The sequence below is a fragment of the Podarcis raffonei genome, chromosome 4 (genome assembly GCF_027172205.1).
Source record: "Podarcis raffonei isolate rPodRaf1 chromosome 4, rPodRaf1.pri, whole genome shotgun sequence".
In the NCBI taxonomy this organism is placed as follows: Eukaryota; Metazoa; Chordata; class Lepidosauria; order Squamata; family Lacertidae; genus Podarcis; species Podarcis raffonei.
In genome coordinates this window covers 61,534,698-61,558,212 of record NC_070605.1, presented here as the reverse complement: position 1 = coordinate 61,558,212, position 23,515 = coordinate 61,534,698, and the positions used below count along the sequence as shown (strand labels likewise).

The window sequence follows — 23,515 nt, the reverse complement described above, 5'->3', positions numbered from 1 at the left end:
GCTTAGGTGCGATCTCATCGATGGCTGCCAGGAGCTGGGTATTCCAGCCCTCAACAAGCTCAGTCAATGAGTCGCCAGGGGGAGCAAGGTCCCGCAAGGCCTGACGGAATCTATCAGGGTCCATCAGCCTCTGCGGGCGAGCCCAAATCGGCTCGCCACCTAAGCAGGGTGGGGGTGGAAAGTCAATCCTGGCTTTCAGAGCGTAGTGATCAGACCATGGCACTTTCATCAAAGGAGACATGATCACATCTATACCGGCACCAAAGATCAAATCCAGCGTGTGGCCTGCTTGATGTGTGGGGCCCGAAACAAACTGGGAGAGCCCTAGTGTTGCCATGGAAGACACCAGGTCCAGAGCCTGTGAGGAGGGAGTGGCATCAGCATGGATGTTGAAGTCCCCCAATACCAATAGGTTAGGGAACTCCAAGGCCCAGCCAGCCACCGCCTCCAGCAGGCCTGACAGGGTGGCTGCTGGTGCGCTAGGTGGCCGGTACACCAGCCAGACAGCCAAGCTCACCTCAGAGCCCCACACTAGGCCAACACATTCAATGCCGGGGATCAGTGGCGATGGTAGAGCCCTGAAAGAACAATCTTCCCGGATTAATAATGCCACCCCTCCCCCCCGGCCCACAGTCCGTGACTGGTGGAGGACGGAGAAACCCGGGGGCGCCATCTCTCGTAAGGTAACAGTTTCCCCTTCGCACACCCAGGTCTCCGTCACACAAGCCAGATCGACCCCCTGCGAGGTAAAGAAATCTCGCAGGGTGGCGGTTTTGTTGCCTATAGACCTGGCATTGCACAACACCAGTGACGGAGGTGAGTAATCCTTGCTCACCCTACCCTCGTCCCTCGGGATGGGGCGCAGATTGGAAGGGGTACGAGCATATCTGTATCTCGAACCCCTTCGCCTATAACATCTGCCCCCACCGCCATACCTCCCTCGCCCCTCCACGGTAGCAATCCCAAGCCTCATACTTGCCTCCATTTACAGAATAGAAAAACAAAACAACCAAAAGCAATTATACCCAAACAAAACCAATCCCACCCCACTTAATATCCAACCCCAAACCAAAACAAAACGGAACAAAACAAAAATACATAGATAAAAACCACCATTCACGGTGGTACAGCAGAATAAACAATAAAAACACCTTTAAAACATCTTAAAATATATAAAAACATCTTTAACATTTGCTGCAGCAGCACCAGTGTCCTTAAAGCTGTCACAGAGGTGAGTCTGGGCCCCGCCCCTAGGCCGGATGGGATTAGCCTGAGGAGGGAGCGGCCTTTCCCCCACACTCACGGTGCAGCAGCAGCAATGTCCCAATGCCTCAATGAGGCCTCTTAAAGCCGTGGCGAAGGTGAGTCTGGGCCCCGCCCCCTAGGCCAGGTGGGATTAGCCTGAGGAGGGAGCGGCCTTCCCCTCAAACAACATGTTTATAAAAAAATATCAACAGTACAAGGCCATGCATTCATACTCAGAAGTCCCACTCATGTCAAGCAACTTGCTTAGTACTGAAAATGCACAGACAAAGCTGTAAAAGGATAGGAAAATTAAAGAAAACTAAGCTGAATGAGAACTTTGGAGAGATCCTTACACCTGAATTGCATTTTTTCAGGGAACACATAAGAAGAAGGGAATCAAATAAAGGTGACAAAAGATTATGTTTTTAGGACTAATTGACAATCATGAAGTCTGAATGGCATACAGTGGAGAACTCTTAAAATTCTTTTCTGAGAGCCAAAAAGCATGAGATTAAGAGGGACTTTGTAGACATACTTAGGTTTCCAAAAAGGGTTCCTGAGTAGCTGCCAAGGGATAAGAGGACAGATCCTTGGATTAGTAATTGGTTTGAGAATGGGAAAGCCTAGGGCAGATTCTCACACCGTCAGGAGAAAAGCAGTGAAGTACCCAAGGATCTGTATTGGCAGTAGTGTTACTGGAGCCAGGGATAAACAATAAGATGGGCCGTGAAGCTGGGTTATTATTGCTTTTTTTAAAAACTGTTTAGATTGACCACAGTTTAGGGTTCAGACATAATGCTTCATTGTTGTTAATGGAGCCAGAGTTATGATTTCATCCTTGGGGTCGTGAATAGGAACTGGGAAGCTGCGTGTGCACACTCAAGGCTCTCTGAGGCTTGATAAACTGTGATTTATCATGGTTCTTCCAGATAAACCATGGATTATCACAGGGGTGGGAACCTGTGTGACACTCTGCTGTGGACTAAACTCCTTTCAGTGGAATCTAACATCTGGAGAGTCACAGGTTCCCCACCCCTGGGTTCATTGTGACATAGGAACTACCTCAGTATCCAAAAGACAAAAGTGAACCAACTGTTAGGTTGAAATCTTATAGATACTTTGGGAGAGCATTCTGCAGCGAAGTCAATGAAATTTGCTTCCAAATAAACATGCACAGGATAAAGCTGTCCCACAGCTGCTATTCCTGCACATCAGCTTCTGTCTGGTGTCACATTCCTATTAAGTGGGAATAAAGAGGGTGGAACTAACCACAGGCAATGTTAAAGCAGAGAACATGAGTCACTCATTGAACAGCACATTTTCTCCAAAACAAATCCCTGAAAATGGTCCTTCAAACCATCTGCTGCTCTCTCACACTCAAACCCGCCTCCCCCTCCCCCATGAAGTGCTTTCAATCAAAACATTCCCAGGATGTAGTAAACTAATATTCTGTCAAATGGCCAAAATCCCTGCTTAGTACTACAACTTTTCACAGAATTTCTTTGTAATCCTTTCCACTTGGTAGCCACAGCAATATGTGTTAGTCCTTAAAAATCAAATATTCTCAGAGGCTGCCTCAGAAGGTAATACAATCTTGATCAGAGAACTATGCTGGAAAAGAAATCAATGGCACTCTCTTTGTCCAGCTTTTCCAACCTGCAGTGACACAGCTTCTGGTAGCAAAAGTTCTGCTCTCTGAGACTTTAAAAAGACATCACTCCTCTCCCATGATTTAGGACCTCTTTCACTCTTCACAGTAAGAGATAGCCTAGTTGCGAAGCCTGAGCAGGGATGAAGAGAAAGGAAATACACTTAAGAAGCTCAGATTACAAAACAGCAAAGTTTGCAAAAGCTGAGAGTTTTATTGGAAACTTGCTCCGACACCAATGCAAGACTTACCAGGTTTAAAACTTACAGCATGACACATACGGTACTTTTAAAGCCTCCAGTATTGGAGACTCAGCAGTAGCAGATTGTCTGCTGCTTTTGCCCAAAACATGCATATTCTTAATTGATCATTCATTGCCCATTCAAAACATATCCATTCATTAGATACTCTACACATGATTATCAGTGGCCACAATATTTTTTACAAATGGTGCAAACCCCAATCTTATGCAGGATTATTATGTAATTAAGGGCATGCATACATCAGTGGCCATTTCGAGCCTTATTTTGCATGGTGTTGTACACATAAAAGAGGGCATGGGGATTCTTCACCCTCTACATATGACCTTTTAGGTTTCCCTGCAAGCTCCCTAAAGGTAAAGGTAAACCTAAACCTGACCATTGGGTCCAGTTGTGGCCGACTCTGGGGTTGCGGCGCTCATCTCGCTTTATTGGCCGAGGGAGCCGGCGTACAGCTTCTGGGTCATGTGGCCAGCATGACAAAGCCGCTTCTGGCGAACCAGAGCAGCACACAGAAACGCCGTTTACCTTCCCGCTGGAGCGGTACCTATTTATCTACTTGCACTCTGACGTGCTTTCAAACGGCTAGGTTGGCAGGAGCAGGGACCGAGCAATGGGAGCTCAACCTGTCGCGGGGATTCGAACCACTGACCTTCTGATCGGCAAGTCCTTGGCTCTGTGGCTTAACCCACAGCGCCACCCACGCCCCCTCAAATTCTAATTCATGTAGCTGCCACCTGCACATGTGAGATGGCTATGTTAAATGTACACACCTGACTTAAGTATGCAGGGGAAATGGTTTAGTTTTTCTGTTTGTAGTGGATGTTGGTTTGGGGGGGGAAGCACTAGGCAGCATTATTTATTTTAAAAATGAATGGATCGATATGGACTGTGGCTAACACTGCGTGTATGCGGCTTCAGAAACTAGCAATGGGAATACGCTAGATGTGGAATGAGCAGTAATGTGCACATACCCCACCTCTCATTGTGTTCAGTTACTCCTAAACGTGCACAGGACTGCAATTTCATGAATGTTGGCTTTTCTCAACCTGTTGGGAGCTTTAAAAGACTTTGCAAAAAAAGTGATGGGATGGGAGATCCTAACCCTAGAGTCCCATGATAATATATCAACTATCCCACAACCTCGTCATTCTCTAATGGTAAGTCTCAGAGCTCGTTTATTCAGGATATTGAAAGATTTCAGTTTCTAACTTGTTTACCACTTAAAGAACAAATCTGGTGTTTGAGCTGCAAACCAGCAACCTTTGGAAATATCAGGGGCTCTTGATGTTTCACCCCAATGAAACATCAGTAAAAGTAATGGAGCCATCACTGGTGGGTGGCATTCCCAGTTTCCCAGGTAGATTGCAAACAACCCAGGATTGGGACGGAATCACCAATAGACTCTACAGAAAAAGAAAGATGTTTGATAGTTTCACTGTAAATGGTTTGCATTCCAGACAGCTTCTAAATTTTTACTGTAAACACACATCAGACATATAAGCAGGAAAGCAGAATTCAGTAGTGTAATGTCGGGTGGAGAGGGGGACCCGAAGCTTTTTTTAGTGGGGAAGTTAATGGTACTAGAAATCCATTCCAGATGTGCTTTGGTAACTCCAGAATTTAACAAGAAGGAAAGGGTTCCAGGAAATGTTTCACACACTGACCTGATTCTAATGTGACTCTTGCTGCACAAAAAAGCCCCTATCTGTGCAGCATTTCATAAGACCAGCACCATTTCAACAAGGTCATCCAGTGTGTTATATGCAACATGCGTGAGGCAGTCTACGACATGCTACTACTGCATGCATAAGTGAGTAACCAGACTTAATTGAAACACCAGGTATGTGCTGCCTCTTTTAATCCATATACAGAATTATGTTAAAATTAGGCTTGGGACTGGCAACCTTTAGGCTTCTTTTTATCTCCTTGGCTCCACTGATCTTAAATATACTTACATGCTAGTTGACTTTATTCCTTTAGATTTGAAATGAGAGAAGCTGCTCCCCCCAATAAAATCCAGGCATATGCCTAAGAGAGGAGGCATGACAGCCTCATTAATCTACTTTCTGTTCTATTTGTCAAGTGCATAACTTTTCAGACATAATTAAGTACCTCAGTACTCGTGTGTTTTGCCCCCTGTTTAAAAAAATGTGAATTTTGAATGAACTATAAATACTCGCACTGCCTGTGAATTGGTTCCTTTCCAGGGATAAAGTCAGGGAGGCAGCCTAGGCAACTGAAACTTTATCCAGTAGAGAAGCATTGCAGCTGCTTCCATTTACAGCAATAGTACAGACTTTTTCCCTGTTACACAAGCGGCACCACAAACAGTACCACAAACTTTTCGAGCTAATGAAAACCTGGAGGCTACTGTGGCGGACATGGAATGGGCGGTGTGTGTGGCACAAGTCGTCGTTTCCCATGCTCAAGGTTTAGTAACTTTTAAATATTCTGTTAATAATCCAAGGCAGATGCAAGCCTTCACAGAACACTAAAAAAAATCAGGCAAAATAAAAATGCTAAACAATTCCCCTGCAATCTCCTTATAACACAATATCATCGGTTGCCTTCAAGATGCACTCAAGTATTGCTCTCCCCATGAAATCCAACCAAACTATTCATTCTTAGCTTGTCTAAAGCTTGTCTGCTCACATGTGTTGCCATTTATCTCTCTCCAAATGAAATAAAGTAAATTCAAACGAAATCAGTGTAAAACGGTGCAAATGCCTTTTGACCACAGAGGCGGAACTGGAGCATAAAGAGAATACAGCTTGCCACAAATTATTGCAGACACAACACTGGTACAGTAGACAACAGCATAGTCTTCACTTGGCAAAAGAACATCTGGCTGTGACAGCAAACTTCCACAACAGTAACTTTGGAGCCAGCCTTTATCCTTTGTGTGAATAAACTAGTCCCCAAACCATGGGAAAGTGAGGATTTTTAAAACACCAAACAATATATATTTATATAAAATATTTTCTTAAGGGTCAAATACGTCATCCTACCAGATCTACTCTTGATAATATCATTGAACTCGTCTACTGCAGAATCTTCCTCGGGGTGTCCTGATTCAGCCATAGCCAAGACAACGAGCAGCAAATCCTAACGGGCAGGCGCGCAAAGGCAGGGCTCCCTCAGCTCCGACTCCGCATGTTGGAACTTCCTTCAAGCAAGAAAACACGCGCGCACGCACCAAAGTTTTAAAAGGAGCGGCTTCTGTTTGCTGCTGGCCAAGCAGCGGTGGGAGGAGACTGGCGACGGCCACCTCCCCAGGCGCGCCGCGTGAAGCGCAAGGCGAAACTCTCCCGCTAAGCAGGCAAGGCAGAGCGCGCTGGCAGGAGGGGAGCTGTCACCCTCCGCTCCTGGGATCCGAGGGAACAGGTGCTGGCGCTTGCCTTAAAAATAGAGCCGGCCAAGCAAGGTGAAAGCGGAGGAGAAGGAATGGAGCCTCTCTATAAATCAGCAGCCAACTTGGGAGACCCCAGAGAGTCCCCTTCCGCCCTGCGCCCGATCAATGCAAACAGGAGCAATTAGAAAGCAAATTGCCCAGCGAAGAAAGGCGGAACATGAATGATTTAGCAGCAGCAGCAGCAGCAGCCCTCTCCCTTCCTTAAAAGCGTTTGCTTAAATATACCGAAGGAGAATCCGTCTGACGCTCCATTCTACTTTCTGTCTATGAAGCCCCGTCACCCCTCAAGGATCTTCACCAGAATTCACACCCCAGAGTTGGGATTCAGCCCTGATGGAACTAAATGTTCACGACAGCAAATGCATTTAAGTCCCCTTTGCGCCTTCTGTGGGAGGAATTGTTAGGATGCCTTAGGACTTTCAGCTTTATGAAAGTAACAGTGGCTTTAGTCATTTGCCATTCGAATTTGGAGAGGCTTTTATTGACTTATCTAGACTTTGAAAAGGATTCCGCCCCTCCCTTTCCATACTCAGGGAGGAAGGACTCAAACGTCTCTGTGTAACCCGACTCCTGCCTGGAGAATCCAGACCGGTGAAGGACAGCATCTTTCCTGTCCTGTTACATTTGCTACACGTCCAACCAGAGGAAAGTGAGATGCTCACACCGGATGTCACGTCCTTGAGGAGAGGGGGGGGGGGACCACATGTTCCAGCAACACTATGATTTTAATGCGAAGAACCTGAAAATATCAATCAATAGAAAAGCAGCCTTGGTGAAAGCAAGTTGTGCACAAAGAAATATTTAAAGGCCCTGTTTCAACAGTGGAATTGCATACACGGAGTTACCGTGTATGCGGAGTTAAGGATTGTGTAAGACTACGAATGGATATGGGTTGATAATGTACTTTATGACACATAATTCTGACTATGTTTACTCAAAAAATAAATATTGCCTTCAAGGGAAGTTGTTACTGACAGAACTGCAGGCTAATCACTTTTATTAGGGCGTAAGTCCCATTCAGCTCTGTGGGATTTGCTCCTGCTGAGAGATATATTTAATATTGTGTGGTGCGGATATTTATACATCTTGCTCTGTATACATTTGTTGCTGGGATATATAACGGCAGAATGTAATTTATAATATTTAAAGCACCCTGCCCTCAAAACTAAGATGGGGGTTGCTTCCAGACGGTCTGCTCATAAATACTGACTGGTTTGCATAAAGTTTGTGGGGAGCTTAGATGTTACAGGCTATTTAATGAGCATTCATTCTGATTGGTTTGTAGGGCGGAGATATAGCATTGTGTCATGCAACTGTTACCCTACACATTTTAGTGCATTTTTGTGTCACTTTCCTGAATGCAAAAAGTCTGATTGGGGAGCAGGGGAGAAGCTGGCTTGTTGCACAAGAGCACCAAATTCACATTAATTGTGCAACTTGAATTGGCTTGTTGTGCCTTTGTATCTCACCTGAAAATAGTGATATCCTCCTGGAAATGTCCTGTAGGATGTTACAGCTTGGGCTCTGAAACTTGAATATTCATGAAAAGCTAGTGGTGGCATTTCAGATAGGTTTATATTTTGAGGTGTGTGTAAATAGTATCCATCTAATGTAAGCCGGAGTTCCTGAACACTGAGGGCTTGTCCACACTTCTACTTGTCTGGTGCCTAGAAAGCACAATTCCAAGCGGTTTTGTTGCTTTCCTCCAGAAAACCCTCTCTTTAGCTTTATCTAAATCGGAATGATCAGCAATCTGCAGGAAACCATGATTGTTCCTATTCAGTGTTAAACTATGGTATACTGTAAATAACTCTTGGTTAAGCATTTCCACATCAGATACTTAGGCTGTAATCTTATCCACACTGACCTTAAACTGGAATTAAAAGTCCTAAGACTGGCTCTTTAGCTGCTCAGTATAAATCCCTAATTTCAGCCTTTTTCTCCAAATCTCATTTTGCAAATAGACACATATCTTTATATCTTCATATGTGGCTACATACACATAGTACATGCTTCTTTCTATCCAGAAGTAATGCATAGGTAGGAAATATGGTATCCAGGGTTACCATATTTTCCTGGCTTTGCACATGTTTCTTCAGCATAAGTCTGACCATATTCTAGCCACGAATTGCTTACCCAATGCACTTGTTAAATGGTTATAATGCAAACATGCAAGGTATAAGACAAGGTTGGAGAACCTGTTGCTGGACTACAACTCCCATCATCCCTGGCCATTGGCCATGCCAGTGTTTCCCCAACGTGGATCTCCAACTTTTTTGGAACTACAATTTCCATCATCCCTGACTACTGGTTCTGCTGGCTAGGGATGATGGGAGTTGTAGTCCAAAACAGCTGGAGACCCAAGTTTGGGAAACATTGGGCTATGGTGACGGGTTGATGGGATACACCCTGTTCTTTATCCTGACATTCTCCTTCCCCAATATATAAGGAGCTATTGAGTCATACATACTTGGATTGAAAATATTTCTTTAAATCATTCCTGGCCAGGATTCTGAAACCATCCACTCAACTGTACTGAAGTTGGTGGAGACTATTACACACACACATGTGCACACGCATGCGTGCACACACACACACACACACACACACACACAGAGGCTTGACGGCATATCATCAGCTGTATACACACCCAAAGTCTGCATATCTGTATAGCTGTATACACACCCAAAGAACTGCATATCATCAGCTGTATACACACCCAAAGTCTCAAAATAGCTGCAGCAACTACTCTGCAGGACATTTTGGGTGGTCCAGAACATTACTTTAATATTTGCTTGACTCACAGTGCAACATTTATTGGCATCTGCAAACATAGTTCCGCTATATTGTCTAAATATATTTTGTAGGACATAGAAGGGTTGGAAAGTGAAACACAATAAAATCCCATTTGTTTTGCAGTTATTAAAAACAGTGGGAATTTTATTTTCTCTTATCCGCTTTCCACATTACTTATATTACCAGAAAATGATATTCTCATATTATTCTAATTTTTGAAACAATCATAGAATAATACCTAGCAAATTTTCTATGAATAATCTAGCTGTACTGAGGCAACAGTAACCAGTACTGGAGCATATACAGTACTTTGCATCCATATGGATACTATTCCTAGTACTTCCCCTTGTCCTCAAATTTTAGACTTCTCCTTGAGCATCTGGAGACCTATCCAGTCAGGATAGACAAAAAAGGATGAGATGGATAGATTAGCCTGACCTTTTACAACTCCATGGGAGGCTGTGATGTATTACCTATTTCAGGTCAGATTGAATCAATTTTGCCATTACTGAAGTCCCATTACAAATGTATCCTTAATCTTTGAAATGCAAAATACATAACACAATTCCTCATTATTTATTTACAACGCCTGGAACCTGAGTAAGTGAGTTGCCCTTGGTTCCCAATGAAACCAATGGAACAGGATACGACTAACTTGTCTCAGTGATTTCAGCGGCAACTGAGTTTGACTTAGTCTGCACCCAGTCTGGAACCAATCTAATATTTATATACTGTCCCCAAATGAAACTTCTCTAGGTGGTTTACAAGTAAAAATTAAAGTTATACAATATATAAAGAAAAAGCAAACATGGATTGTAAATCAGAATAAAACCAGAAAAAGGAAACAACATCATTACAAAGGATGACATTCCCCAACTCGGATGCCGCCATTGAAAAGGCCCCTTCTCTAGAAATCACCTGTCACCCTCTCTTTGGGTGGTGCTGGGGCACCCAGAAAGGGGCATTAGAAAGTGATTTTGGCTCACTGTACTAGCTAGTTATAATGAGATGAAAGTACTTCCCATTCACAATGGGGCACAAAAGGTTTGAGTCCCCTCCCCACACCATAGACCTGATTCAGCTGAAGCCACCTCATGCATATTTATTATTATTATTTAAACGTGCACCAGGGTTAAAGGTATGAGTAACATCCTACTATGAAATAGGACTGAGGAAAATCAGAAACTTCCTTCTGAATATGCATGCAATATTACTTGGGAATAAGGATCATGACACTCAGTGGAATATGCTTCTGAGTAAACATGCCCAGGATGGGGCTTAATGTCAAAAAGTTCTTATCATGCCAATGGAAATAATCCCAAAGTACATCGAGCCACTGAATGAGCTCAAAAACCTACGGTATCTTCCTAAGCCACTCTGTAAAACAGGTGGGGAACCAGTTGCCTCCCAGGCGTTGCTGGAGTACAACTCCCATCATTGCCAACCACTGGCCATGCTGACCCTGGATAACATCTGGAAGTCCACAAGTTCCCCACCCCTGCTGTAAAGTTTCAAAATTATAACATTCCAACTGAATGTTTTTGAAGGAAATACTTTGGTCAGGTTTTTTCTAAAGAAGCATCTGTATAGAAGAACAAGGTTCAAGGAAAGGGTGGTGTTAGGTATTTTGGAACCCTAACAAAATATTTAAATCTTCCCACACTCTGTGGATCTCTGAGTTTTCATCCTCAGAGGCTTGTTTGCTCTGTGATGTTCCTAAGCTGTATCTGGCTAGTGCTAGAAGGAAGGTTACCAGGTTTCTTTTCATTATTTCCAACTAGAAATGCATAAAATACCATACAGCTTCAGGAAGGCCTACATCTGTTGAATATTCTGTCTGTCATGTGGCATTAAGAGAGTGCTAAGAAAAATGATAGTAACTGCAGCTGGAAAGAAGAAGTGAGTGCTATCCAATAATGCAGAAAAAGTGTTACTCTATACAGCATTTCCCAGACTGTTGCCCTCTAGATAGTTTTAACTACAATTCCCATAATACCATGCCAATTGCCATGGTGGCTAGGGCTGACAGGTGCTACACTGTGTACACACTGCTTCTAGTGTACCCTAATTCTTATAACAGTGGTGGAAAACAGATGTTGGAATGCCACACCCAACATCCCTGACTGGGGTTAATAGGACATTTGTTGAACCACAGGTTCCTCACCCCTGGTTTATAGGCCTCATAGGGGGTGCATTTTCCATTCAAATAGCTGAAGGAGGAAGTGATGAAGGTAGGGCATGATGGAAAAGGCTTTGGAAAATGTTCACAAATCATTCTAGGAAATAGAGCAGGCTGAAATGATTAAGGACTGAAAAAGGCATAAACATCTGCAGCTGCCAGAAGGCAAGTCCACATAACATTCTTTGCGATGCATGTGAAAGATGAATAAAAAGTATATAGGAGTCAGAAACTTTAAGGAGTGGTGAATAATATAGTGAATATTAATGATGACACAATTGTAGATCAGGCCTGTACAACTTGGGCTGCACCAAGCCCAATGCAATTTGCTTGTGGATTGTGGCCTGCCAGGTACTCGGCCTAGGCACCTACTTGCTTTAGCAGGTCCAACATATAGCTTGGTGGGTCAAAAGGTGTGTAGATGGCTCAGATACTGTTCACTTACTGAAGCCAAACAGTAAATTCCACCCTATGTAAGATAGTACAATAAAGTTCCTTACCAGATTCAGCGTCAAACTCTGGTTGTCAGGTCCAGATTCCAGAAGAGTTGCGTTGAAATGAAAATTCCTTCAGCAACAGCTGTGCCCATCACTCCAGTGCTTTTCTAGAAACAGCTGCACCTGTGGAATTATTCAAAACAATATTTAAAGGTGCAGGAGTTTTTTGAAGGCCTGAATCTGGCAGTGTTATTGATGCAAAAAGTGAAGCTAAAACTGTTTTTATTGAAAATCAGCTTAACCTATAAACCAAAGAAAGAGAGAGAAAGAAAGAGAGAGAGAGAGAGAGAGAGAGAGAGAGAGAGTTTAGAGTTGGTCTGCAGTCTATCTTTAGTTGTTAATGAAGACATCATTGATTATGCTTTGACTATTTTTATTGTGCTGGGGTTTTCATTGTATTTCAGTTGATTTTACTGTCCTTAATTGTTTTGCTATGAGCTGCTTAGGAGAGGGCTTTCTATGGTGGAAGAAAATCATATAAATCCTCCCCCCCCCCCGATGACCAGAAATCAATAGCATAGATTGTCACTATATCTTTAACAACACACTTTCCAAAAAGCATAAAAGTAAATTTAAAGGCACATGTATAGGTTGCCTTTATAGACAGCCGTACAAGAAAAGGATCCAGATGTTTCAGCTGATCATAAGCTGAACATTAACAAGAAGTGTGATGCAGGCAGTTACTCAAAAAGCTAATGGAATCTTACGTAGAGAAGTACAGAGCAAACCCTCCAACATTTCTCCAATGAAAATAGGGATGTCCTATTTTACTATTTATATCCGATACATCTTACTGGGTTGCCCCAACCACTCTGAGCGGCATCCAACATACATAAAAACATAATAAAAATTTAAACATTTTAAAATTTCCCTATACAGGATCGCCTTCAGATGTCTTCTATAAGCTGTATGGTTTTGGCTCAGAGGTCACATAACTCCATACCATCCAACATTTCTCCGATGAAAATAAGGACATCCTAAGGAAAAGTGGTGCATTCTGGGATTGACTCAGAAACAGAGATGGCTTCTGTAGATTTGGCACTGCCCCTGGAAAATGGGAGGATCTGCCATGTGGGACAAATTTCCTCTTACCTTGAAATGCCTGAAAAGGATTGTCAAGGATTGTGGACAAGGGAAACAACGTACTGATGCAATTGTAAGGTTGCCATAAGTCTGGAATTTCCCAGACACACACGGGAAATTCGTCAGCTGCATATAGGCAGAAATCGCCTGTACACATGGCAATCCATGTCGACAGTGCCGGTTTCCTTGAATTTCCCTTAAAATAGCCCCAAAATGGTGAAATACCAAAAAAAGCTCAACAACTTTTCAACAAGCAACTTTGGCAACAAACAATAGTGCCCTCAACATTTTGGACAACAGTCATTTGTACTATCTGTCCGTAGGCAAGGAATGTGCATTTAGTTCAATGTCAAATCAAGATGTGAAATTAACTCCCTGCCCAACCTCACTGTGGTCTGTAGATTCTGTGTCCCACTTTATCCTCTCACATTAGTTTCTCCTCCCTGTGTCCCCATCACCACCACTATATTTTTAATCTTTCCCTTCCTTCAGCTCTTCTGCTTCTATGACCCCCGACTTTTATCTTCCTTATGTTCATGGACTTCTCATGATTTTCCAGTCTTCAAGGCACTCCACGTAATCTCTACTTTCCCTATAATCAATTATGGGGCATTAATCCCAGCCAAAGAGACAGTGTTCCCATCTCTCATAGGAACTGAATGGCAAACACTCTGTTACTGCTTTTTCCTTCAACAACTAGAATGTTTGGGAATTTTGTCACTCTGCCACAAGCAATATAGGTCCTGTCTCTTCCATAAATCAGACCTGGCTCCTTTTGGAGTGGGGAGGGGAGAAGGTACCAGTTATACAGGTCAGTATTATCAATTCCCATTGTTGCATGCTGTGCATATATTCTGTTTTGACTCTATGTCAGAAAGGAAATTTCTGAAATGATTGTGAAACGATTTACTGCATATTCATGGACAAATGCTGAAATTAAAAACATAATTCTTTCAAAACAAGCCCTCAGAGAAGTTAGATTTTCTTGTGAGTCTTGTTCTCCAATAAATTATGTTAAACAATACATGTCCATCAGATAACATAGGACTTCATTGTCTTGGACACTATATCTAGACTCTCCAACAAATGGGATATTCTCATTTAATTTGAATATCATTACAATAACAAGGAACTTTTCATCATTGTCTTGTGTGCAGAAAGATGAAGTGAATGTTACATTGTTTTGATTATTCAGAGTGACACTAAAATAGTTTAAATAATTATGCTTTAATGGAAGACTAATGAATAAAGCAATTGTTGAAGCTTCCAAAAAGAAAAGAAAAGGATTTTTGAAACGGATACTTCCTCAAAACAAAAGTGAAGGAAAAAGCACAGCAGGAGCTTGTTCTTGTTAGTGAAATTCTTTAGTTACCTGCAGAGTTAAGCTTTTAGCTAGACCCTATCCTGATTAACATTAACATACATTATCAAATTTCTATGAGCTCTTGTTTGGGGTAAAGACAAAAATAATGGATGATGTGTCAAATGTAAGTAATTATCCTTTGCAATAGTAAATGGATGATATACAATGTTATAGAATATATTCATTTAAAACAATGGGTCTGATTTATGATTTAGATTGATATCAGCCCAATGTTTCATATTAGTGTGGGTATGCTTATGTGTATAGATTTTGTGTTTAGTATTACATGTATATATTTACAGTTTGTAGTGTGCGTCAGTTTATAACAGAGTACCAACATGTCTGGGAACAAATATTTATTAGCAAAATGCAGGCATGCCTGAGTTTTACCAAAGCTACTACTAAGGTTCCCTACATCAAGGCTAATTCCCTCTCACACATCCCAAATATGAAAAAAGCATGTGTTGAAGGAAGGAAGAAGTCTGTCAGTATATTAAAAATAAACTGAGTAGTATGCTTTATAGGTGATGAATGATCTGCCTATACAGTTTTAGCTAATAGGATCCCCTCCAACATTTCACAGATGAAAATAGAGAACATTATTTTATACTTGTAGTACCCCTTTAGCAAGGCTTGTTATTCTACATGCCTTGTAATTCTATCTTTAATCGTGTTTTCCCTAAGTTTTTGAAGCTAATGGATATGCTCCTGTTCCTCCTCTTGTTGCCCTGAACTTTTTCACTTTTGGGCTCTTAACAAAGTATTGGGTGGGTATCTTCGGCACCTGGTTATTTATGTGTTCTGGTTTTTTTGCCAGTAAAACCTAAAATGTTGTCTCCTTTCACTTGCCTTAGTTCCTCAGACTTTGTTCCTGATAAAATGTCAGTAAACCTCAGAGTTTACCATAAATCACAAGATCATGCTCTGGCTATGCTCCTGCCCTTCATTTTCCTTCTGCTTTTGTCCTAACATATTCTCCTCTGACCCTGCCCACTCTGGTTCAGTTCTTAACTCTCAGCTGAGGCAGGTAATATTTTAGACATCAAAAGTTGTCGGTTCCAGCAAGCATGATCTTCATAGTGCGCTATGGTGGACTGCACTGCAGCTTTAAACACAAAATTCATAATGCATTTGGGTGTGCGCACAATAAATTTTGGTTCAAGCCAGGGGCTGTACTGCTTCATCAAACACATTTCCAAAACACATTGTGTACTGGTAGTTTGCAGTGTTTGGGTGGTTCTGTTCAAGTTGTTGAAACATTCAAAAAATGGAAGAATTTTTCGTTCAGGCACACAAGTAACAATTAAATAAAAATGGGTTCAGATTCTGTTTGACTCCTTGACTGCAAATTCCATCATTCAGATATACTGAAGGCAAACGACTCTACCATTGGGAGGGACATGGGGGTGCCCACAGGAAATAAAAGTGCCATTTCGCACAAGGCAAGGGTTATTGGGAAGGGGAATGGTGGAGCCAGAAGTCCAGGTGCAGTCCATGTGGGGCAGAACCATATTGGCTGGCTGGGATAGAGGCACAGAGATACCATGCAGGATGCCTTAGATTCCAATGCTGCACTGCTGTGGGAAACAAGCCCTTCTTGAGATGTAATGCTCAGAACACTCTCCAGAGCATACCCAGGTGTAAATATGTGTATAATAAATCATATTTCTTAAAGATGCTAGTTTCCGCTGTGCCTTGATTTCCAATATAAGCACAACCCTGGGTGAGCCCTGCAATCTTGCTACCTCTCGGCAGAGGTTGGGAGTGGCAAGTAACCTCTGTAAGGTTATTAGTTTTAAGAACATAAAAAGTGCCCTTCTGGATGATACCAACAGTCCGTCTAATCCAGCATCCTGTGGCCAAGCAGATATCTGTGAGAAGTCCCCAAAGTAGACATGAGTATATTGGACATAACTCATGATATAAAGGGGATGAGGAGGGAACAGGAGCTCAGGCTAATTCAGATGATTAAATCTGGAGCCAGCTGGTTATCAATAGGATTTCTCAAAACAACAACAACATGTAGGCTCTGACAGAGGGGGGAAAGGACCAAGCTCCACCCATTGAGATATTAACTTTTAGGCAAAATGGTTGCATGCCTGTCAAGTGGGCAGAGTGTTTTGATATGCATATGTATGTAAATTTTGCAAAAGGGATCCTGGGGAACTTCTTTAGAACCAAATAACAACAGAGAAATCTCCCTCAGGCAGCAAGCTAATAAGTTAGTGCCATCTTCACTATGCACCACAGGACTGTAATATGGTATGTAGCTGCATTCTTCAGCTTATTAATCTTTTATGGCTCATGTAGTCGAGCCTGTCATGTATTTCATGATGTTGGTTGCACAAACAAATACTGCTCCAGTAACGTGAAGGGTAGGGAAATAAAATAACTAGGACAAATGGAAATATTTGTTCCCTGTGTGATCTAAGCAACTGTTTGTATAAAGACAGGCCTAGCGGAACACAATGCAGTTGCTAACAGAATGTTTGTAACCACTGCCAATTTCTCCTTCTCTTAAGTTCACCGTTGGAACCTGAGGTAAAGCTCTAATAGATTCATTTTTTCTTCCTCATCTGAAGATGCTTTGTCTCTTCATCTTTTCCAACTATATTTTTTTAACAAGTCTCTTTGGTTTGGGGAAGGTGAAAATTAACTGTTAGTACCCAGTATGCCAAAAGCTTGCAATGTGAACAGTGTCGTTATGTTTGTGAGAGATTTATCAAGAGTCACAGCAACTCACTTCCAACTCTGCTCTGCTACCCCTGTGCAGAAGGAGGGTCATGCTGGCAATTAGAACCATTTGTATCTCCCGGGCTTGTTTGGTCCCAGCAGAAAAATGAAAGAGGTCGCAGTTGCTTCGTTTCTGTGGTTTTACCTCGCTCTCCCTTTTCTGTCTTGCCTGGCTATGTATTCAGGGTCAAGACTAGAGATTCCCCCCTTTGACTCTGCAAGGAGGCACCAGCTTTTGCTCGGAGCCTATTATCAAGCACAATTTGCATTTTAGGACATTTGTATAAAATCCCTGAAAGTATGTCACAAGTGTATTTTATCCGTTGCATTGATATTCTGGGAAGCCGCTTTTCAGGGATAGCAAATGCTCTGTCAAGGGGACTTGTTACATGGGTAGTCTTTCTGCTGTTTTTGTCAGCAAAGTTACTTAAATAATGCAGATGGAGTCCAGAGAGGAATGAAATTCTGCTATACTTACTGGGAAAAACAGCATATTATTTGAGAAGAAAAGAACAGAGAGGTTTTGTTTTCTTACTTCTGATCTTGTACATAGATGGGAGACATTCAGCTAAATATACAGAAGAAAACTCATCAGAACTACACCCCAAACTGAATAAACATCATGCCACCCTGCCTGGTTGCTAAGCAACATCTCCACCTGTCCCCGCTCTTGGCTAGTTGACTTTAATATTAACAAAATTAACCCTTAAGTCACAAACTGAATGATTCCTGCTGTTCCATCAGTTTTAATTTCCGCTGTTCCAAATCTATTGCAGAGGAGTATACAATCTCAAAAGCAGTTTGAAAATGTTACAGGTGCCTGGTGCCTGCACAAAGCGCCCAGGTCTTCAAACCCTGCTACAGATTTCAAACCATGAACACAACCCTAACAGCATTTCTCCTAACTATAAGAAGTAATGTTAATAGGATAGTAATACACAGTGTGCTTATAAGGCTGTCTATTTCAGTAGTCATGAGTGTACCTACTACATTGAGGCCCTTCTGACTAACAGTATCCCAACAGCTATGTCACACCCACCAACATTTCTCCAATGAAAATAGGGATGTCCTATTCCATAATAATAATAGTAATAATTTTATTATTTATACCCTGCCCATCTGACTGGGTTGCCCCAGCCACTCTGGGCAGCTTCCAACATATATAAAAACATAGTAAAACATTAAACATTTAAAAAACTTCCCTACACAGGGTTGCCTTCAGATGTCTTCTAAGGGTTGTATAGTTTTGGCTCAGAAGTCACATAACTCCATACCCTCCAATATTTTTCTGATGAAAATAGGTACATCCTAAGGAAAAGTGGTGCATTCCGGGATCAATTCAAAAACCGGGATAGCTTCAGTAGATCTAACACTGTTCCTGGAAAATAGGGGCACTTGGAGGGTCAGCTATGTGGGACAATTTCCTGTTGCCTTGAAAGGCCCTAAAAGCATTGTCAAGGATTGTGGACAAAGGAAACAGTGTGCTGATGCAATTGTAGGGTTGTGCAACAAAACAAAACAAAACTAAAACAACAACAACAACAAAAGCTCTACAATTTCCAAAGGGGTGGGAACTTTTCTGTCTGGAATTTCATTGTTTGAAATATGGCAACCCTATAATATAGGCCATTGGTAGGCAAACCAAGGCCCAGGGTCTGGATCCGGCACAATCGCCTTCTAAATCCAGCCCGTGGATGGTCCAGGAATCAGCGTGTTTTTACATGAGTAGAATGTGTGCTTTTATATAAAATGCATCTCTGAGAGCCAGTGTGGTGTAGTGGTTAAGAGTGGTAGTCTCCTAATCTGGGGAACCGGGTTTGTGTCTCCGCTCCTCCACATGCAGCTGCTGGGTGACCTTGGGCCAGTCACACTTCTTTGAAGTCTCTCAGCCCCACTCACCTCACAGAGTGTTTGTTGTGGGGGAGGAAGGGAAAGGAGAATGTTAGCTGCTTTGAGACTCCTTAAAGGGAGTGAAAGGCGGGATATCAAATCCAAACTCTTCTTCTTCTTGGGTTATTTGTAGGGCATAGGAATTTGTTCATATATTTTTTTCAAAGTATAGTCCGGCCTCTCACAAGGTCTGAGGGACAGTGGACCGGCCCCCTGCTGAAAAAGTTTGCTGACCTTTGATATAGGCCATAAGGACCTTATCAGCACAATTCAGAGTGACCCACTCATACACATGAGCCATTGAGAAATGTATATGTGTACTATAAGGGCACAGACAGTGTCTTGTGTTAAACTGGTGCTTTCTCCCGAGTTACATTTATTTCAGTGGTGTTTGTGTAGGAGAAGTGCCAAGTGGATTGTGCCCACCTTTTTTATTATTAAATTAAAGAATGGAAGAAAAGCGATCAAGGCAGACAGCAAATTGCACTCTCTGGAATAAGCAGCACTAGTGACCTCAAAGTCATTCTATAGTCCAAGGGTATGATCTAAGGCTACATGCTCCATAAGGGAAAAATCAGCACAAACTCAACTAAGATGAAAGAGAACAGAGAGAATAAAATTAATCTGATATTTTGTGTGACAGATGAAATACATTTGAATTCTTTTTAAATATTAATGTCTCATTTTGCTTGCTCTTGAAGCATTAGGCACAATGGGTGAAATAATTAAAAACAGATTTATTGTTTTCTGTCCTTTGTGGCTCAGTGAGGATTGTTGCTGCAAGGACTGTTTTTAATTGTCTGATAAGAGTAGGGGAGATGGCATCCTGTGTTAATTCAATATGAAACGTGCCAATTTAAACATACCAAAGTACAGAAATGACAAAAAAAAAAACTTCTTTCAAGGTTGATACTGTTTACAGTATGAAGAGAGCCAGTAGTGTGGTTCATGCCTAAACAACAGATTATTGGCATAACATGTGTATAATTTGCCATCTTAAAGGGAAGTATGAGCTTCTTAATATTTCCATATTTGCATCAGACCTCAAACACTGAAATACATTCAATGCCACAACAACAACAACAACATATTATTTATACCCCGCCCATCTGGCCGGGTTTCTCCAGCCACTCTGGGTGGCTTCCAACAAAAGACTAAAAATACATTAAAACAATCTTGTACCAATAAGGAAACCTGGGTGCTTTGACAAGTACCACCAACATCTCCAGTGGTTATGTCTCAGAGCTTGGTAGCAGAGAATGGCAGTATACATCAGTGGGAATCTGCAGTCCCCAAGCCTGCCCAAGGCCCAGTCTGGGGGAAAAAGATCTCAGAAAGTTGCAATGAGGAAAATGACTCTGACCCTGAAACTTTTAACTAAAGACTCCTCAAGCAAGGACTGGGGTAGCAGCTGGAACACCTGAGGATGAGGGCTTACCATCATTAGTACTTCTCAGCACTTCCCTTTTATGTTGGCCACAAAGTCCCCAAGTATTAGTAACACCAAGGAGACGGACCCATTTCCCAGGCTATCCTGGCACCAGATTTCACACCCAGACCCCTAAAACCCAAGTATGTACCTTTCCCCTGTTTCTTCCAAGGAGGAAGAAAGCCTGCAGAGCACCCACAGGAAAAATGAGGCTACCATGAGGAACGGGATCATAGCTCAGTAGCAGGCCCTCTCAGAGGTTCGGGAAGCCCCTAACCAGTGGCAGCTGGTGCCCACTGGACCCAGTAGGGCTATTAGGAGGTCACAGGCATGTGGCCAAGTTGTTACGGTCTTCTCCCAATCCTCTGCAAAAACACTGTGGACACTTAAGCATTGGAGGTCTACAAATACTTAGCACGCAGCTAACCTGGAAAGTGTTTTACTTTGGTTCAGAAGGGGTTTCCACTGTCACATTTACTGCTGTGGGGGTTATGTACAATATGTGTACATTACTCAGAAGTAAGCCCTACTGAATGCCATGGAAATTGCTCCCCGATAAATATGTACAGGATTGTAGCTTGAATTGGTTAATGTTAGAGGTGTCACATATGCTAACAAGGGTTCCCATAGATTTCCAGACCTATTAGAAAATATTATTCCCCTCTCAGCTTCATAGAATTGTAGAGTTGGAAGGGACACCGAGGATCATCTAGTCCAACTCCCTGCAATGCAGAAATACCAACTAAAGCACCCATCCAACCTCTGCCTAAAAACCTCCAATGAAGGGATGTCCACCACCTCCTGAGGGAGTCCATTCCACTGTCTAACAGCTCTTGCTGTCAGAAGGCTGATTTACTTATGTATCTTCTTTCCCAACTGAAAAATAAAAAAAGTATCTGGGACACAACCAGGGCATTCAGACCTACAAAGACTGGCCTTTACATGAAGGTCCTTGGCAAATCCAACTTGTGCTTGTCTTCTAGGAGACTACTGTCTGACTGGGTTGTACAGGCAGGGTGCAAACCATGCTCCTATACTACATATAGTCCCTCTACACTGAGTTCCTGCCTGAGCTATCACTGGCACCAACTTAAAATACTGTTGCAACAGCATTTTAAGTTCACCCAAAATGTTTTATGGTATTTTTCTCCTCATAACAGCAGTAGAGCTTTGTACTCAGAAGGTCCCATTTTCAATCTCTGGCATTTCTAGATAGGGCTGGAAAAGACTCCTGCCTGAAACCCTGCAGAACCACTGCCAGTCAGTGTAGACATTACTGAGCTAGACAGAACTAATGGTCTGACTCAGTATAAGGCAGATTCCCATGTTCTCTGTGCCTGAAGCTGGTCATTCAGATTGATCAAGCAAGGAACTAGGAGACAGACTAGCTCTAACTGGGAGGTGTGATCTTTTGCAGGAGCTATGATGGTATCAAGCCCACGGCCCAACTTGTTTGTTGCCTGTGGCACACTCCAATTTTGAAATTCACTGTGAAAGTTAAGTTTAAATGATAAGGAAGTTCCAGTGGTGCAGAGTTTCCCAGAACTCTCCAGTGGAAAACATTTTTTTCTTGACTCTTTGTAAGCTTTATCCTTTGAAATTAGAATTCTGTTCTGTCTTCTGTATTCCCTCCACCCTGTATTCTGCAGCTTAAATCAATGGGTGGTTGTTGTTTTTTGCTGTTGTTTATTTTACTTATGTCATTTGAGTCCAGGCTGAACAAGAAGAGAATGTGGCAACTATTTAGATGCTTCCAAAAGAAGCGGAAGATGCAGCCTCCAGAAGATTGACACATAAATTGAAAAGCTGAACAGTAAGGCAGTGGTAGATTAATGTAATTATTTATTTCCGAATGACTCTTCATCCAGATATTCTGGGTGGGAAGCATACAGGCAAGTGACTCAGAAATATCTATTCATTGATTTGTACCCTGATACTATGGAGTGACTTATAAATAAATAAAGTTGAAGCATTCCAAGTATCAGCTTACCCTACTGCAACACAAGCAGGACTATGTGCCTGGGAAGATCGATTGCCCTTTTCCTAGGGATAGGCAAACTCTTTGCAGCTTAATTTGGAATTGATTTGGCAATTATGAGTGTCATCAGAGAATGCTAGAAAAACGCACACACCTATTTTCAAGAGTTCGCTATTGACTTCTGGTTCTTTGCACATTATTTCCTGGGGCAGGTGTTTGTTCTCATAAAGTGTGCTTGGGAAATGGGGGGTGTGTGTAGGCAGGATTTTGAACTATAAACAAGGGCGATTCATTCAGTGCCAGTGCCCCCAAACCAGAGGATTATCCTCCCTGCTCTTTCTGTGCACAAAGGAAAAAAACAGCCATAAAACAAACACATGTGAATCTCACCCCCAGTGGAGCAAGTAGAGATTTGAACTCCTGACTGGTAGTGAGCTTGCTTAATTAGGCGAAGCCCGCTGTACCTGGTCACCTACAAGGACCAAAGCTCCCCATGGGTGATGATAACTCTTAAGGTGACCTAATTTTATCAAGCTTGAACTTTCTTGGGCCAATTAATTGCTCACCACTGGAACCAAGTTATTGTTCTTCTAAATCACATTCCCATTTTTAAAGCTTCTAGTCAATCAAACACAGGACCACTGGGAGTAAGGGGGTTACAGCCAAGAAGGGGAACAATTTCCACTCTGAGGACTACATTTCAGTCTGGGCAAGTCTCCAAGGGCAAAAGTGGACAGAACAACAAATGTGAATTTTACCTTTGTCCAGTGGGCTAGTTTCTGCACATGCAAACACATCCCTCTTTACCTTCTTTCCAGGCGAGCATTATCAGAATTCAGGGATCACTGTTCCAGCAAGACAAAAACACTCAAGGAAGGGGCATACCAGGGCTAGAGAATGCGGATGGGCTGGGGAGAAGCTGGGACCAAATAAAAGAGGACTGGAGAACTACTTTTGGCCCCTGAGCCTGCCTCTCCTAGGTTAAAATGATCAACAAAG

At 42.4% G+C, this 23,515-nt stretch overlaps 1 protein-coding gene across 1 annotated transcript in view; it reads right to left on the bottom strand.

Annotated features, from left to right (window-relative positions):
• Positions 1-6,338, bottom strand: part of DMD (dystrophin) — a 995,174-nt gene extending 988,836 nt beyond the window's left edge. The window contains exon 1 of the mRNA XM_053386964.1: positions 6,165-6,338. Coding sequence (XP_053242939.1) covers positions 6,165-6,237 — 73 coding nt within the window. The 5' untranslated portion in view covers positions 6,238-6,338. The remainder of the gene's footprint in view (positions 1-6,164) is intronic.
• Positions 6,339-23,515: the final 17,177 nt, after the last annotated feature.